This window comes from Aquarana catesbeiana, linkage group LG13 (genome assembly GCF_042186555.1).
Source record: "Aquarana catesbeiana isolate 2022-GZ linkage group LG13, ASM4218655v1, whole genome shotgun sequence".
In the NCBI taxonomy this organism is placed as follows: domain Eukaryota; kingdom Metazoa; phylum Chordata; class Amphibia; order Anura; family Ranidae; genus Aquarana; species Aquarana catesbeiana.
In genome coordinates this window covers 63,820,575-63,838,416 of record NC_133336.1, presented here as the reverse complement: position 1 = coordinate 63,838,416, position 17,842 = coordinate 63,820,575, and the positions used below count along the sequence as shown (strand labels likewise).

The following is a 17,842-nucleotide window of genomic DNA, read 5'->3' as shown; positions in this document are numbered from 1 at the left end:
GGATTTCATGTGCAGTTCTTTCTGTCGGAATTATTGTGTGCGCCTTCCCTGAAGTCTAATCACCTACATTTTGCAGCAACCTTGGAGCCCATTTACACCAGTGTGTTCTCGTTATGCTACCTTCAATGCACGCCTGATGGTGTGTGCTGTGTAGAGGAGGTGCGGTAAGTTGTTGCAACACATTGCTCTTTTTTTACTTTTATACTTTTTTTTTTTTTTTTTCATAATGTTACAAAACAGTCAACTCTATGCAGCGCGGTGTGATGTATTGTAGTGTGTCTCAACAAGCGTTGCTGCGTAAAAATGCAATCTGGCCTTTGCTGCATTGTTATGGGCTGACACAGTAGAACACATGTATCAAACACAAAGTCCGCAGGCTGAATCCAGCCCTCTGGGTCATTTCATGTGGCCCTAGCAACCAGGGGCTAGGGTTGAAGTGAGATGTGAAAAGCCTGTGAAAGAGAGCTGATTCCTGCACACTGTGCATACTAAACCCTGCACTCTGTGCATAGTGCACCCCTTGAACTCTGCGCTCTGTACGTACACAGATGCTGCAGGAAGGGCCTAAATGTCCAAAACCTGAAAAATAACTTAATATAGAAAAAGGTGCAAAAGAAGTTCACCTTTCATAACCTGTTACACCTGTATTCTGGGTGTAACATGCTTCCAAATTATTAGCCTCTGCACCTCCCAAGCCCACATTTTGACAGCAGGTGGGGGATCTTCTCCCCACACCCACACCACAATTTGAAAATAGCTCTGCCCACATGGCTGGATCATTCATTCAGTGTACTGTGAATAGGAGAACTACAACTACTGTTAACCATTGTGGCTGATGGCTTGTAGTTCCCAATAAACTTCAGGGGGGGCACTGATGAGCGCTCTATTAGTTCATTGAGTCTTCCTGCAATTTCTTAACCGCCTGCCCGTATGAGGGACAGGCACAGACGGCTATACTGACACTCTGCAGGAGCCTGGGATTGCACTCACGGTCTGCTGATTGCAGGTGCAAGGTTTTGCAGGCTCCTAAAAAAAAAAAAAAAAAATTATAAAAATTTTTTTTTTTTTTTTTTTTTTTTTACCTGCAAAAAAAATGTGCATTTTATTATTTTCTTTAAAAGGTGAACTTCACTTTTTTAAATACCGTATGTACAAAGCTTTATATGGGGATAGTATAAAATTGTAGTTGGTGCATATATTCCCGTGCACTTGGCACAATTACTGAAGTCATTCTTTTCAAGTCAGTTTGCTTTTAATCAACTCAGCAGCAGGGTGTGCACCTTCTTGTTAGTTCAATAGATGGGGGAGAGCAACAGGGTATACACCACCCCAACCTGTGACGCATCCTCCCCACTTTTTTCTAAAGATGTAAATATGTGAAACGGAAAAACATTGTCATGAATCCTTTGTTTGATGTCTACCCTGGCATTGACCTGGTTAATCACGCGCATAATGTGGTGTAATTCAATATTATTTCCCTAGCAGGGGCAGGGAGGTAGATACGCTGCTGGATGTGTCTTGCTGTAGCGGGAGGCAGCTGTGTGTGTCGCAGACATCGCTGAGAATCTCCCTTCTACGTTTAACAGGAATATATTTTTTCAGCCTGACCCTGTGACTGTTATTATTTAACCTTCCAGCAGGTATTGGGTCTCCATTATTCATATTGCTCATGTTTCGTGCGAAAAGGCACTCTGGTTTCGCCGTTTAATTCATTGAACTTGGGAGCTATGAATATTGCTGTTGTGAAAACATAATTAATATTCTCTCACTTCAGGGTGAAATGTAAAGCGATCTCTGTCTTTTCCTGAGGATTTTCCTGAGGACGGAAACACAGTTCAAAGTATAACTAGCACCATGATATTAAGATGCTGAAATATTGGTACATCTAAAATCTTATCAGTATTCTGCAGCTGCGATTTTCCTTCCTACGCATCCTTGCAACTGCGTTTTTTTTTTTTTTTTTTTTTTTTTTTTTTTTTTCCTTCCTACACATTACGCTGATATTTTTCTGAACAATTCTATACTAACAGAACCTCTAGCGCCCATTTACACCTCTCTGTAACCCACATTTTCATGTGCATTAAAGTGTATGTAAATCTTAAAACCTGGTACACACCACTAGTTTGTTTTTTTTTTTTGTTTTTTTTTTCATTCAACCTTCTGGGTTCAACCCAAAAAAACCCTGACAGCTCCGGTTAGAGCCACTGTACTAACGATCTGACGTTAGTACAGCGATCCGATGTTGGTACAGCAATCTCCCCCGCTGAGCAACTGTGTTCTGACAGGGGAACCCACCAGGACACTCCGGTCAGCGCTCTCAGCAAATTGGGTCAGACATTTTTTATTGAACCGGCAGATGTCACCCGACATTCGGCCCAAGTGTACTAGACTTAAAGCCTAGTACACACTATCAGGTTTTCTTCGTTCAACCCAGCGGCTCAGGTCGGAGCCGCTGCAATAACAATCCGATGTTAGTACAGCGATCTCCAACTGCTGAGCTATTGCCATTGGCTGATCGGGAGCTCGTTGGCTGCTGGTTTTCCAGCATGCTCGGCCGGCTTCTGTCGGACCAGCTGCCATACACACGGGCCGAATGCCGGGTGGTTTTTATTGAGCCAGCTGATGTCGCCCGACCTTTGGCCCATGTGTGCAGTACTAGACTTAAATCTGTTTCTCAATACGTTTTGGCATCATGTCTCGCTGTTTACAAGTTTCTTAAAGAATTTTTTTGTGAAAAAGGTTGCCCTCAAAGTTCCGGTTGTATCTGTAAGACCTAATGCCCTGTACACACGGTCGGATTTTCCGACGGAAAATGTGTGATAAGACCTTGTTGTCGGAAATTCCGACCGTGTGTGGGCTCCATCACATATTTTTCCATCGGAATTTCCGACACACAAAGTTTGAGAGCTTGCTATAAAGTTTTCTGACAACAAAATCCGTTGTCGGAAATTCCGATCGTGTGTACACAAATCCGACGCACAAAGTGCCACACATGCTCAGAATAAATTAAGAGACGAAAGCTATTGGCTACTGCCCCGTTTATAGTCCCGACGTACGTGTTTTACGTCACCGCGTTTAGAACGATCGGGTTTTCCGAAAACTTTGTGTGACCGTGTGTATGCAAGACAAGTTTGAGCCAACATCCGTCGGAAAAAATCCATGGATTTTTGTTGTCGGAATGTCCGATCAATGTCCGACCGTGTGTATGGGGCATATGTCTGCTACATACAGCGTGCAGCATTTAGGAGTGCATAACTTACAGAGTGCAGGGTTTAAGAGTGCTTAACTTTCAGAGTGCAGTGTTTAGAAGTGCGCTACGTACAGAGTGCAAGGTTTAGGGCTGTGCTACATGCATAGTTCAGGGGTGCGCTGGTTGCAGGGTTGAGGAGCATGCTACATACAGAATGCAGGGTCGGCTCTCTTTCACAGGCTATTCACATCTCAGACCCACCCCTCCTCATCAGCTCTGACCTCTGCACCACTCTCTCCCACCCCCCACCTCTGCACACATCTCCCTCCACCCCCCCATTAGCTTCCTCACATCTCACCTACCCGGCCCAGCTCTAGTGCAGAATCTGCCCATAAGGAAAGCAGTCCTTGTAAACATAGAAGGCTTCTGTGTTTTTAAATGACAGTGGTGAGCAGGAGCTGGAGGTGGCATGAACGGAGTTCTGCCACGTTTCCGCTGAAAAAGCCATGGGTGAGAGGGCAACATGAAAGGGCCTGGCGGGCCAGATTCGGCCCGCGAGCCTTGTGTTTTACACATATGCTCAAAAGGCTTTTTAAAGTGTCGCCTATGGATAGTTTTAGGTACCGTAGTTTGTCACCATTTCACAGGGATGCTCAATTTTAATTCTTGACATGTTTGGTATCAATTTGCTCGGTACTCTCTTATATTTTACAAAAAAAAATGGGCATTCTATTATGTTTGCATGCACTAAAATTCATTTAAGTGCATTTATTCTTGAAAATATGCGTTTGAAAAACAGCTGCAACATAAAAAAAATTGCAACAACCATCATTTTATTCTCCAGAGTCTCTGCTTTCAGAAAATGTATAATATTTGGGGCTTTTAAGTAATTTTCTAGCAAAAAAATTTAGATTTTATCAGGCATGTGAAAATTTTCAAAATGTGCCCCAAACTGCAAATGGTTAAGCTGGCCATACACTGTTGCCCTTTGTGCCCCTGTGATTAAAAAATAAAAGGATTAGGGTGGCAAATGTTTGGCTGTTAGGGGAATTCTGACAGCGGTAAGTGGCAGCTGTCAAAATACAAAAGTCCAACAGTGGGATTTGTCCACCTGTCCTGTATGGAGGAATCTGTTGGGCTTTTTTCATGCAGCCTGTAGGCTAATAGTGTATGATCAGCTTTACAGATCACAAAGGGCAAAATGCAAGTGGTAGTCAAAATCAGGCTTTTAATTATCTAGCCATCCATGGCCAGCCTAAGGGTAAGCCTTTAATATTGTAAAGCAGTATGTTTTCGGTTCAGATCTATCTCTAAGGATGGAAAAATGGAGGGTTCTTTTCCATACTGCAGAACATACAAAGAATCTTGTGGTTCCTCCCAAAAGTCCCTACAGCCATTTCCTCTTTTTAATATAAATGTGCCATAAAAAGGAGAAAAAAGTCACCCGTGTCTAAGTCTTGTGACATTGCTTTTCTTTTTATTTACTGCCCAGATTCTAGCATGCAAGCACTTTATGGTACATACAGTATATAATCATTTAGTACATCTGCTAGGAGCATTTTTTGTTTTCACTGTATAGTCATGCATATCATTTATGTTCTTTTGCAGCCATGTCTTCATATCTATTCATTATCAAGTCTGAGTTGCCGGCTGCTATTGCAGGGTTCTTATCGGGTGACCACCATGGGTAAGTAACAAACGCACCTTGAATTAGTTAAACAACAAATAAAAGCTGAATTTTAGGTATGCTTTTTATTGCACAGTTTCAGCTTGGACCAAAGGGTGTATGGATATCTCATAACTGAGGGAATCACTGGGGAAGCTGCAAATCACTGTAGTAGTTGCTGCTACTACAATGATCCCTAGGGTTGTGGGTGGGGCCCTTCTCCTTATTACCACAGGGGGTTGTTCTCTCAGCACTGCAGCCATTCACGGAATGTATTGTATTTTTTTTTTCAGTACATACAAGGCGTAAGACATTCTTTCTTTGATTGGATGTGGGGATGTGACATCACTGCCCCGCCTTTCTACCTCGTTCAATCAGAGAACGACTTGTATTCATTAAATAAAAAAATAAAATAAAAATTCAAGGAGTTCTGTGAATAGCGGCAATAGCTGACAAGTAACCCCCCCCTCCTGTGGTTACTGTGCAGAAGGGCAGTCGCTCGGTACAGATAACGAAAGAGCTCTGCTAGCACTATAGTGATTTGCAGCTTCTACAGCATTCAAGTATGAGATATGCATACTTACATTGGTCAAAGCTGGACCAATGTAGATATGCAATAAAAATCATACCAAGGCTTTAGCTTTAAAGCAGAACGCCAGCTTGCAATAATAAATATGAATAGCCTATTAAATTAAAAATAAAAGAATGCAGCTTTTGGTGCAATACCGACCATCAATCCTGCACTGAAGTACTGCTACTTTGCTTCTTCCTGACCACAGCAGGTTATCAAACCTTGCTAATTTGGGGCAGATACCTACTTCTTCCACCACCCACCACACTATGTGGTTCCAACCACTGATGGTGGGTGGGGAGAAGCAAAGCTAAGGCGCCGCCAGGAAGGTACGTATACTGCAACTTCATGTAGCAGATTCCTCGTGTCACTTTAGTTGGACAGTTTGATGTGAATGTAAAGCAAAAAGGAAACTAAAATCATTACATGAATTAATTGCATGCAGTTATTAAAATATATGTAAACCCTCACCTTGTAAAACAACCCATATAGTTCAAAATAGAAATGATAGGCAAAACATTTGTGTATATACTGTGTATGTATGTATGTATGTACCCAGTGAGGGGGAAAAAAGTAATTGATCCCCTGCTGATTTATTTCAACAGTGAGACAGAACAACAAAAATATCCAGAAAAACGGATTAAAGTTTTATAATTTGATTTGCATTTTAATGAGTAAAATAAATATTTGACCCCTTCGCAAAACATGACTTCGTACTTGGTGGCAAAACTCTTGTTGGCAATCATAGAGGTCAAACGTTTCTTGTAGTTGGCCACCAGGTTTGCACACATCTCGGCAGGGATTTTGCCCCACTCCTCTTGGCAGATCCTCTCCAAATCATTAAGGTTTCAAGGGTGACGTTTGGTAACTCGGACCTTCAGCTCCCTCCACAAATTTTCTATGGGATTAAGGTCTGGAGACTGGCTAGGCCACTCCAGGACCTTAATGTGCTTCTTCTTGAACCCCTCCTTTGTTGCCTTGGCCATGTGTTTTTAGGTCATTTGTCATGTTGGAATACCCATCCACAACCCATTTTCAATTCCCTGGGTGAGGGAAGGAGGTTCTCACCCAAGATTTGATGGTACATGGCCCTGTCCATAGTCCCTTTTAGATGCGGTGAAGTAGTCCTGTCTCCTTAGCAGAAAAACACCACCAAAGCATAATGTTTAGACCTCCATGTTTAATGGTGCGGATGGTGTTCTTGGGGTCATAGGCAGCATTCCTCCTTCAAACACGGCGAGTTGAGTTGATGCCGAAGAGCTCAATTTTGCTCTCATCTGACCACAACACTTTCACCCAGTTCTCCTCTGAATCATTCAGATGTTCATTAGCAAACTTCAGACGGCCCTGTACATGTGCTTTCTTGAGCAGGGGGACCTTGCAGGTGCTGCAGGATTTCAGTCCTTCACAGAATAGTGTGTTACCAATTGTTTTCTTCGTGACTATGGTCCCAGCTGCCCTGAGATCATTGACAAGATTCTCCCTTGTAGTTCTAGGCTGATTCCTTACCCTTCTCATGATCATTGAAACTCCACGAGGTGAGATCCTGCATGGAGCCCCAGATGGAGCCCCAGACCAAAGGAGATTGACAGTTATTTTGTTTCTTTCATTTGCGAATAATCGCACCAACTGTTGTCACTCTCTCACCAAGCCGCTTGGCGATGGTCTTGTTGCCAATTCCAGTCTTGTGTAGGTCTACAATCTTGTCCCTGACAGGGTAATAATCTGAGATTAGGAGCACTCCCTTTAAGAGGGTGCTCCTAATCTCAGCTCGTTACCTGTATAGAAGACACCTGGGAGCCAGAAATCTTGCGATTTTTGATAGGGATCAAATGCTTATTTTACTCTTTAAAATGCAAATCCATTTTAGAACTTTTTTTAAAATGCGTTTTTCTTGAAATTTTTGTTGTTATTCTGTCTCTCACTGTTAAAATAAACCTACCATTACAATTTTAGACTGATCATTTCTTTGTCAGTGGGCAAACGTACAAAATCGGCAGGGGATCAAGTGCAGAGTAACGGCCTATCGGCACCGCTCAGCGCCAAAGTACTTCCAAAGACGCGCAATGAAATGAAATGATGATTAACTGAACAGACCTATATTGCAGCCACTGTATATAGATTTAAAATGTTAAACACGTCAGCAGCTACTAAAAAAAAAGTTCAAAATAAATAAAAATAGCATTACAAGTCCAATTAACTCCTGTGTTCTTCCAATGCCATAGCAGCACTCATGTCTGTCCATCCGAATGTGACAAGCATTTATATGACTAAACATATAAGCAGTAGTGAGATAACTTTCAGATGGGTGAAGCTCTGGATACAGTGATCCTAATCGTTGTCAAACGTGCACCACACACCAAGGACACCACCATGCGAGTCACACTCCCCTTAGGGTACACACTCACCAGATATCCATAATTCATATGCCTTAAGGTAATCCTTTTTATCACTCTAAGGGCAAGTCATCCACAATATCTGTCGGGTTAAAAATGTAGGTGGATCCAATAACAAAGAATCATAAAAGAGACAAAATACCACATAATGTAATCCTGCTTAAAATGTTATTGTAGATAACCCCTTATACAAGATATACATACTAGCCATTAGTAATATAAGAGCACAGAATAAATCAAAGCGTAGTCACCAGTCTGCTGTGGAGGAACATGCCAATGTAATACAAAAAGCCGCGTTGTTCCTTCGTGGTAGTTTCCAGCTGACTGTGACACGCAGACGTCACTTCCGGGTGTCGTGGAGATCACGCACTGACCCGTTTCGCAACTTCCGACTTCAACTGAGAGCAGAAGCAACGAAATGCGTCAGTTCGTGATCTTCACGACGACTGGAAGCGACGTTTGCGTGTCACGGTCAGTTGCAAACTACCAGGAAGGAACGACGCGGCTGTTTGTTACACTGGCGTCTTCCTCCACAGAGGACTGGTGACTACGGTTTAATTTTATTCTGTGCTCCTCTATTACTAACAGCTAGCACGTACATCTTGTATAGGGGGTTGGCTACAATAACATTTTAAGCAGGATTACGCTATGTGGTATTTTGTCTCTTTTATGATCCTTTGTTATTGGAGCCACCTACATCTTTAACCCGACAGATATTGTGGATGAATTGCCCTTAAAGTGATAAAAAGGATTACCTTAAGGCGTATGAATTTCTGGATATCTGGTGAGTGTGTACCCTAAGGGGAGTGTGACTCACGTGGTTGTGTCCTTGGTGTGTGGTGAACGTTTGATTACGATTAGGATCACTGTATCCAGAGCTTCACCTATCTGAAAGTCGTCTCACTACTGCTTATATGTTTAATCCTATAAATGCTTGTCGCATTCGGATGGACTAACATAAGCGCTGCTATGGCATTGCAAGTACACAGGAGTTAATTGGACTTTTAAGGCTATTTTTATTTGTTTGTATAATGCTGATCATTGGATCAGCTCCCTGTTCAACCAGAAAACTGACCACGCTGTGCTCTCATGCTTGGTGTGGTCAATTTTTAATAGGAAAGTAGAGGGACTGGCGGGAACACCAGGGATTTTACACAAAGAAAGCAAAACAAAGAAAATGGGATAATTTTCATACAAGTACATGGTACAGCAGGCACATATCATCAGCAATATGAAATGTTGGGTTTACATATTGTTTAAGATTTATTCTCTTTAGTGGTCCAGGTGGGGGTATAATAGTTTATTTTAATTTGTTTGGACTGTTTACATGTTTTTAAACTGATGTTTTATATCATTAGTATGAAATCTTGGTTTAACAAATATTTAATGCAGGGTACAACCATGACGTTCAGTTTGTATAGCATGTTAGACTTTCTAACGAATAAAAGCCCAGCATTACCTGCATGCTTTATGGCAGCCTTTATATAACTGATTATACCAATTGGTCCTATGTCTTATAGAAGAGATTGGGCTCTCCCCCCCCCTTTCAAGCTATTCATATTTGTGTGTCATTTTTTGTGTCCTGCTATTCAGGTCTGTTTGCAATATACAGGAGGCCTTACATGGGTCGAATCCTGAACGAAACTTCTTTCGAAAACCAGAAAATTCATGCATTTTGTGATCCGATGGTTCCACCATTGATTTCGAAAATTCGACCAATCAAGCCTTCAATTTCACCCCATGTTGCTACAATTTTCGAGGCCCAGAATCTTCTTTTCTAGCACTCATGCGCATTTCTTTTTTGATCAGATTTCTCCTATCATTGATTATAAATTATTCCCGTTTTCAAAAAAATTTCCAACATGCCCGATCACTTAAATTCGATGGCTGCAAGAAAATCGGCCATTGCTGCGGCCCACTAATGGTGAGAAATTTAAACAAAAATGCTTTAGATCAGGTTTTTGAAAGAAAATTATTTCGGAATTCAACCCATGTATGGCCAGCCTAAATCCGCTTGCAGAAAGGTGTCTGTGCCTTGTGCTCAGCACCTGCTGGCTGCTAATGGTGAACACGAAACCTTTTTATGCGCAATGCAACCCAGTTACCAGAGAAACACGAAAGAAATATTAAATAGTAGTTTGGCTCTGAACCTCCCAAAAGCAAAACTTATGGAACTGTGTACATTCTTTTTAAGAAAAAATATCTATTTTTGCTTTTTTTAGGGCCTGGTATCTTGATGGCAGACTGGTATTAATAATCACATTGCTCTGCATTGTGCTCCCATTGGCACTGCTTCCCAAAATAGGTAAGACCAAAAAAAAAATAAAAAAAGGTTTTTAAAATCCCTCTTAATGGATTGGCAGGGGATGGCAAAGGAGAGGGGGCCCCATACAAAGCCGCAAGACCATTTTTCCATTTGGGATGCTTTAATTTGTTTCAGCCAGGGGGCCTGGCTTGTTAAGCCTTTTCTTGGGCTGCAGTAGTGTGTTGTCTGTTATACAAAAATAAAATCTTTACAGGGGAACATTAAAGGGCAGCCCTTACTTATGGCATTCCATTAGCGACAAAGCTCGCCCTAATTCAGCCCTACTAAACGACATGAATGATCTGTGACAGGCACTGGGCTGGCTGTTATTCTGAGCTGTAAGCTCCAGATTCCACGCACTGTATAATAAAACATACCAGAAATGTAAACCCTTAGCCCTGCATTAAGATCAAGTTCCATATAAATTGCTTTTTATTTTACTGTTATTTTACAGGCTTTCTTGGCTACACAAGTAGTTTGTCATTTTGCTTTATGGTCTACTTTGCCATTGTGGTAAGTTCTTAAAATAACTTTTTTTTTTTTTTGTTTTGCTTTTTTTTTTTTTTTTTTTTTCCAAGGGGTTTAAGTGGCCAAAATGACTTACTCTCTTTTCACTTCTTTAATGAGTCCGTCATGAACAGCACAATTTTTTTACATCTCCTAATGTATTTTTATCACCTCCACCCTTTGTCCTGTGTTTTAGGTCGTGGCAGTTACAAGAGAGAAATAATGTGCGCAAATGAATTTTCATAATCCACTTTTAGGAAGTCTTTATATTTTAATGTATCCATGGAGAACACATATCATTTTATACCTTGTATAAGTATGAAAGGAAAGAAGCTAACTTGGGCTCAGCCCAAATTTTTCAGCTATTAAAAGGAAACGTGCTGCACCCAGCTGAACGTTAGATTTCTATGAACTGCCTTATGGAGAGCTTTAAGTGAAGCCATATTTCATTTGAAAAATTCAAAATTCAAAAAGGGCATAAGATGCCAGCTATACTTCATTAACTGGAAAATAATCTATTGTGCTTCTCACTAATTGTAAGTGGAGTCTGACTTTCCTGATGTCGGGGTCATCCCCTAGTCCAGAGAGAGTGCCTTTACAGGTAACGGAGTAAGGCCGGCCATACACAAAGCAAATTTCTTTCCTGCAACCATGGATTGCAGGAAAGAAATTTGCTAGATTCCCCCATGAACACAAACAGACAGTGTTGATGCAAGAATACCTCCTGCCAAGCCATTGTCCGGGGGGTGGTAAGCCGTCCCCGCTGGGAGCAGACCGTGGTTATTGCTAGCAGTTATGGCAGCTGCTAGCGATAATCGCAGGTAATACACGGCATGCTGGTTGTACTTAAGTTGGTACATTCAGCCTCCCCATACAAGGTTTGAATCTCGGCCAGTTCCTGCTGAGATTTGAAACGTGCATGGCCTGCCTAAGGAGAGCACCAATTCTTTTGTTTCTGGGGTCCTGATTGGGTGTCCCATCTGTGATCGAAAATGAAAAGAATTGAAGGATTTATCAGAGTAAAATGCAGATATACATCAGGTCTTGGCTAACACATAAAGCATAGTTAATTCTTATTAATAAAAAATTATTTTGCAGCATTCCAAAGTAGGATGCAGAACATGCATGTATAGCGAGCAAAATACTCTCCCACACATATACAACCCCAATTCCAAAAAAGATGGGACTGCCAATCCATTCTTGGGATGCACATAGGTCTGCTACACAGCACAACCTTCAAATGTACTTAAATTAGTTGTAAAGTTAGTTTTTTTTATCTTAATCATCCTTTGCAGCTCTCCCTCATTGGCTGAGACGGTAGCGTGGCACCATTGGCTCCCGCTGCTGTCAATCAATGTCAGTGAAAATCAGTGAGCCAATGAGGTCAGAGGGGGCGGGGCCAATCCGCGGCTCCGTGTCTGAACTGAGACACAGAGCCTTGGTTCAGCTCAGGTGCCTCCATAGCAAGCTGTTTGCTGTGGGAGCACTCAACAGGAGGGAGGGGCCATGACCGCTGCCAAGGGACCCTAGAAGAGGAGGATCTGGGCTGCTTGGTGCAAAACCCTTACACAGAGCAAGTAAGTATAATATGTTTGTTATTTTTAAAGAAAAAAAATGAGACTTTAGTATTTACTAATCTAAATAATCTTAATTGGTGTTAATGTTTAAAAAAATCACAGATTTTTCCTAGTATAGTGACTATACAACCCCAATTAAAAAAAGTTGGGACGCTGTGTAAAATCTATATAGAAACAGAATGCAATGATTTTTGAATCTTATAAACCCATAATTTATACACAATAGAAAATAGAAAACAAATCAAATATTTAAACTGAGAAAATGTACCATTTCAAGAAAAAAAAAAAAATAAGATCCTTTTCGAAACTGAAGGTAGCAACACATCTCAAAAAAGTTGGGACAGGGCAACAAAAAGCTGGCAAAGTACACCCCCACTTCTAAACATACATGTTGGCACAGGGCTATGTTTATCATGGTGTAGCATCCCCTCTTCTTTTAACAACACTCTGTAAATGTCTGGGAACTGAGGAGAGCAGTTGCTGGAGTTTTGGGAGAGGAATGTTGTCCCATTCATAGCTGATATAGGATTCGAAGTGCTTAAGAGTCCTGGGTCATCTTTGTCATGTTTTAAATTTCAAAATGCGTCCATTATTTTCAATCGGTGAAAGGTCTGGACTGCAGGCAGGCCAGTTAGGTACCTGGACTCTTCTACTACAAAGCAATGCTGTTGTCATAGATGCAGTATGCAGTTTAGCATTGTCCTACTGAAATATGCAAGACCTTCTTCCCTGAAAAAAACGTCTGAATGGGAGCATATGCTGCTCTATAACCTGGATATGTCTTTTAATGTTAATAGTGCCTTTCCAGATGTGTAATCTGCCCATTTCATATGCAGTAATGTACCCCCATACTATCAGAGATTCAGGCTTTTGAACAAAGCATTGATAACAAGCCAGAAGGTCCCTCTCCTCATTAGTGCAGAGGATACCATGCCCATGGTTGCCAAAAAGAATGTCAAATTTCGAATTCTTCTGACTACAGAACAGTTCTCCACTTTTTGGATAGTGTTCAGATATGGCTTCTTCTTTCGAAGAATGTTTGGATGGCACAGCTGTGTTCACTGACAGTGATTTTTGGAATTATTCCTGAGCCCATGCAGTGATGTCCACCACAGAATCGTGCTTGTTTTTAATTCAGTGCCAAAGATCACAGGGCTCGAAGAACACAGACATCCAATATTGTATTTCGGCCTTGTCCCTTGTGCAGAGAGATTTCTCCAGATTCTTGGAATCCTTTGATAATGATATTATGTACTATAGATGATATATTTAAAGTGCAAGTTTACATTGAGGATCATTATTCTGAAATTGATCATTTTTAGATGCAGCTTTTCAGATTGGTGAACCTCTACCCATCTTTACTTCTGAGACACTCTGACTCTCTAAGATGCTCTTTTTATACCCAATCATGTTACTGACCTGTTGCCAATTAACCCAATTAGTTGCAAAAGGTCCTTCTCTTCCCTGTATGTACCACTTTCTTCTCCAGCTTTTTGTTGCTCTGTCCCAATTTTTTTGAGACTTGTTTCTGCCATCAATTTCAAAATTCCCTTTTTTTTTTTTCTTAAAATGGTACATTTTCTCAGTTTAAACATTTGATATGTTTTTCCAAGGCGTCTTTCAGGACAGCACCTGAGAGATCGTGACTCCTCCCATCAGAAACCAGGAAACGCCTCCTTCAAATCTTTAAAGAGAGGCACCTCCCTACCATCCATCAGTTTTTGTGTTTCCTCCCACCCGGAGGGAACATCCGTGGGGGGGGGGGCCATGGTCACTCAGGTGCGTGAGGTCCCCAGGCTGGGTGTTGCCTTCTCCCAGGTCACTAGATCCACGACCTGGCCTTTGAAGACATGGAGGTCCTAAGGGATCCAATGGATAAGCATATGGATCTTTTGCTCAAGAGATCTTGGCAATCGGTCATGAGCAATTTAAAGCCAGCTATGGCCACAACCTGCGTAGCCAGCAACCTGGAGTATTGGGTTAACTAACTAAAAGCTCATATAGTGAGCGGATTTACCCAAACAGGAGATTTTGGATTATTTTTCTACCTTGTCCTCTGCGGTAGCCTATATAGCGCATGCTTCAACCAAAGCAATTAGAATGTCGGTTAGATCAGCAGCCATAACAAATTAGACAAGAAGAGCATTATGGCTAAAGACTTGGCCAGGTGATACGGCATCAAAGAGCCAGCTCAATGGGATTCATTGCTCGGGGGACCTTCTCTTTGGCCCTGATCTAGATACCTTTCTAGACAGGACTGCCGATAGGAAGAAGTTCTTCCCGGTAAAGAAGAATAAGTAACCCCAAAGCGTTTTTTTTTTTTTTTTTTTTTTACCTCAAAGAGCTCAGAAGCAGGACAGCAAGTCCCAGGGGAAGAGGAAGAATTGGTCCGCACAAAAAGCTAAAGGCAAAGGCGGAATCCTTTTCCATCCTCCTATGCAAGCCGAAAAATCCCGGTGACTCGACCCTACGGGTAGGTAGAAGGCTGGAAAATTTCCTTCCGCAGTGGTCAGCCATAACATCAAATCAATTTTAAACTGACCACTCTTTCTCAGGGCTACCCAATAGAGTTTACGGAATTCCCCCCAAGAAGATTTCTTGTGACAAATGCCCCAAAGGACCTAGTAACATCCCTGGCAATGAAGTCCTCATTGAAAGAACTGATGCAGCAGGGTGTAGTGAATCAAGTGCCACCAGAAGAGCGGCAACAGGGTTTTTATTCTCACATTTTCTTGGTAAGGAAGCCAACAGGGAAATTCCGATTGATCCTCAATCTAAAACCTCTGAACAAATCTGTCATGTACCTAAGCTTCATGATGGACTCAATTTCTTTTTCTTTTTTCAGAATGTTAAATGGGGTCAATAGATTTAGGGGATGCATACCTGCATATCCCAATCTCGCTTCAGTCCCAAAAGTATCTTGGGTTGGCGGTAAAGATGGAAGGCGTGATTCATCATCTGCAATTCAGGGCCTTGCCATTCGGGCTGTCATCCTCACCTCAGATCTTTACCAAGGTGATGGCGGAAGCCCTAGCTCCGCTTCGTCTTCAGGGAATCGCAGTGATTCCCTATCTGGACGACCTATTATTCTTCGCCCCCCTCAAGGAAAGGTTGCAGGACAACTTGGCCAAACCACGCAACCATCTGGAATCTCTAGGATGGATTCTAAACCTCCAGAAATCCTCCCTAAACCCGTCACAGGTGGTTCACTTTCTGGGCTACCTAATCAGTTCAGTGAAACAGAAGATTTTTCTCCCTCAAGAGAAAAAGGACAAGGTTCAGTGCACGGTGTTGATGCTGCAGACCAACCAGTCGATAACGATAAGGCAAGATACGTTGGCATTAGGGGTACTGACCTCAACAATGCCAGCTATTCAGTGGGCAAGACTGCATTTCAGGTGTCTACAAACCTTTCTCCTGAGGTCATGAGATCACAGCTTAAGATCCCTGGACACACAGGTGAAGATTCCAACTCTGGTGAAGAGGTCACTTTGGTGGTGGAGGAGTCAGTAGATCCTATCAAGGGTTCTAGATTGGGCCTTTCCAGTCAAAAGAAGACTAAGCACAGACGCCAGCTCTTGGGCATGGGGGGGGGGGGGGGGGCGCCTAGAGGAAAACTTCGCTCAAGGAAGTTGGTCCAAAAAGGAGACGACAAGGTCCTCAAATTGGAAGAGAGCTGAAGGCAATCACCTTATCTCTACTAATATTTGCGCAGGATGTCCAGTTTTACCACGTTCAAGTGTTGACAGACAACGCCATGGCTGTGGCTTATTTAAACAGACAGGGGGACACAAGGAGCAGGTCCTTACAGGCACTGGCAACAGAAATCCTGCTGTGGGCAGAGAGGCATTTGCTATCCCTGTCAGCAATCCACCTAAAGGGGACCCTGAACAGAGTGGTGGATTTCCTGAGCAGGCCCCCCATTCAGGAGGCAAAGTGGTCTCTAAATCCGGAGGTCTTCGCAACATTTTCCAGTATGTGGGGACAGCCAGAGGTGGACCTGTTAGCATCAAAAGGGAATGCACAGGTACCTCAATTCTTTTCCTTAAACAATCTCGATGGATCACTGGGGACAGACGCTGTGGCACATACATGGAGATTTCACCTTTGCTGCGCTTTCCCCTCGTTCCAGTTCATCCCACTGGTATTAAGGAAGATCCAACAGGAGAAGGTACCAGTCATCCTAATTGCTCCATTTTGTCCGAAAAGGGCCTGGTTCTCAACCGTTCTGGGAATGGTGACCAAGACTTGCTGGCATCTACCTCTCAGGCAGGATCTGCAAAGTGGCCAGCCTGTCTCTCGCTGCCTGGTATCTGTAGAGCAGCTCCTAAAAAGCAAGGGGTTTTCAGGCTATTTAGTTACACTTTTCCTGCTTGATAGTAATGTTGTAACGCGAGCCATCTATACTAAGGTCTGGAAGGTCTATAATTCATAGTGCGATTCATCCGCCCAAGACCCAGGGAGCCCTGTTTCCATCTTGGAGTTTTTGCAAGATGGAGCAGATAAGAGACTAGCGATCACTACCTTGCTAGTGCATCAACCTGTGCTTTGTGTTCTAAGAAAAAACTGTGGCCTTGGAACCACTGGTAGTCAGATTTTTTTTTTTTTTAGAGCTCTTACAAAATCTAAACCAGTGCTGGTCAAAGGTTTCCCTAAATGGGATCTGTCCATAGTCCTGCAATCCCTAGCAAAGAGTCCATTTGAGCCTGTGGAAGAAGAATCTCTCAGATGTCTCGCTCTTAAAGCTGTGTTTCTTATCGCCATTACTTCAGCACGCAGACTCAGTGAGCTACACGCTCTGTCAGTTAAGGAACCTTACCTGTCAATGTTTCCGGATAGAGTTCTAGTTAGGACAGACCCAAAGCTCTTACCCAAGGTAGCTTCAATACATAATCATTCACAAGACATTGTGCTCCCAACCTTCTGTGCAAATCCATCGGGGAGGAGACTTTTTTTTTTTTTTCATATGTTGGACATCAAAAGGATTTTGTTGTTATCTAGAAATAGCAAAGGACTTTAGGCGAACAGACTCCATTATTTGTTCTTTTTTCAGACAACAAGAGAGGTTGCCAGGCTTCTAAAGGTTCTTTAGCCAGATGGCTGAAATTATCCATTCTGGAGGCATACTCGCATGCAGGTTTGTCTCCGCCAGCGGCAATTTGTGCACACTCAAACAGTGCGATTGTGGCCACTTGGGCAGAGAAAGCTGGTGCCACCCCTTAACAAATATGCAAGGCGGCAACGTGGTCAAGTTTCCACACCTTTGTGTGACATTATAGGCTGGACCTTACATCTGCCAGCGACCAGGCATTTGGCAGGAAGGTCCTGCAGGCTGTTGTCCTGCCCTAAGGGGGTAAGTGTCTGATATCCTCATGTGCTGTCCTGAAATATACCTTGGGAAAATTCAAGTTAGACTTACCGGTAACTTGTTTTCCAGAAGTCTTTCAGGACAGCAATGATCCGCCCTATTCGTTTTAAGTTTCATAGTTTCATAGTGTACTATGCTGTGACTAACGTATGTGTTCCAACTGGGGCTGGAGGTTTTCTTTTCTACAGCTGATGGATGGTAAGGAGGTGCCTCCCTTTAAAGATTTGGAGGAAGGAGGTGTTTCCTGGTTTCCGATGGGAGG

The 17,842-nt window shown here is 42.5% G+C and overlaps 1 protein-coding gene across 1 annotated transcript in view; it reads left to right on the top strand.

Annotated features, from left to right (window-relative positions):
• Positions 1-17,842, top strand: part of SLC38A6 (solute carrier family 38 member 6) — a 126,488-nt gene that overhangs the window by 66,069 nt on the left and 42,577 nt on the right. Inside the window, exons 6-8 of the mRNA XM_073610855.1 lie at positions 4,799-4,877; positions 10,046-10,128; positions 10,583-10,641. Coding sequence (XP_073466956.1) covers positions 4,799-4,877; positions 10,046-10,128; positions 10,583-10,641 — 221 coding nt within the window. The remainder of the gene's footprint in view (positions 1-4,798; positions 4,878-10,045; positions 10,129-10,582; positions 10,642-17,842) is intronic.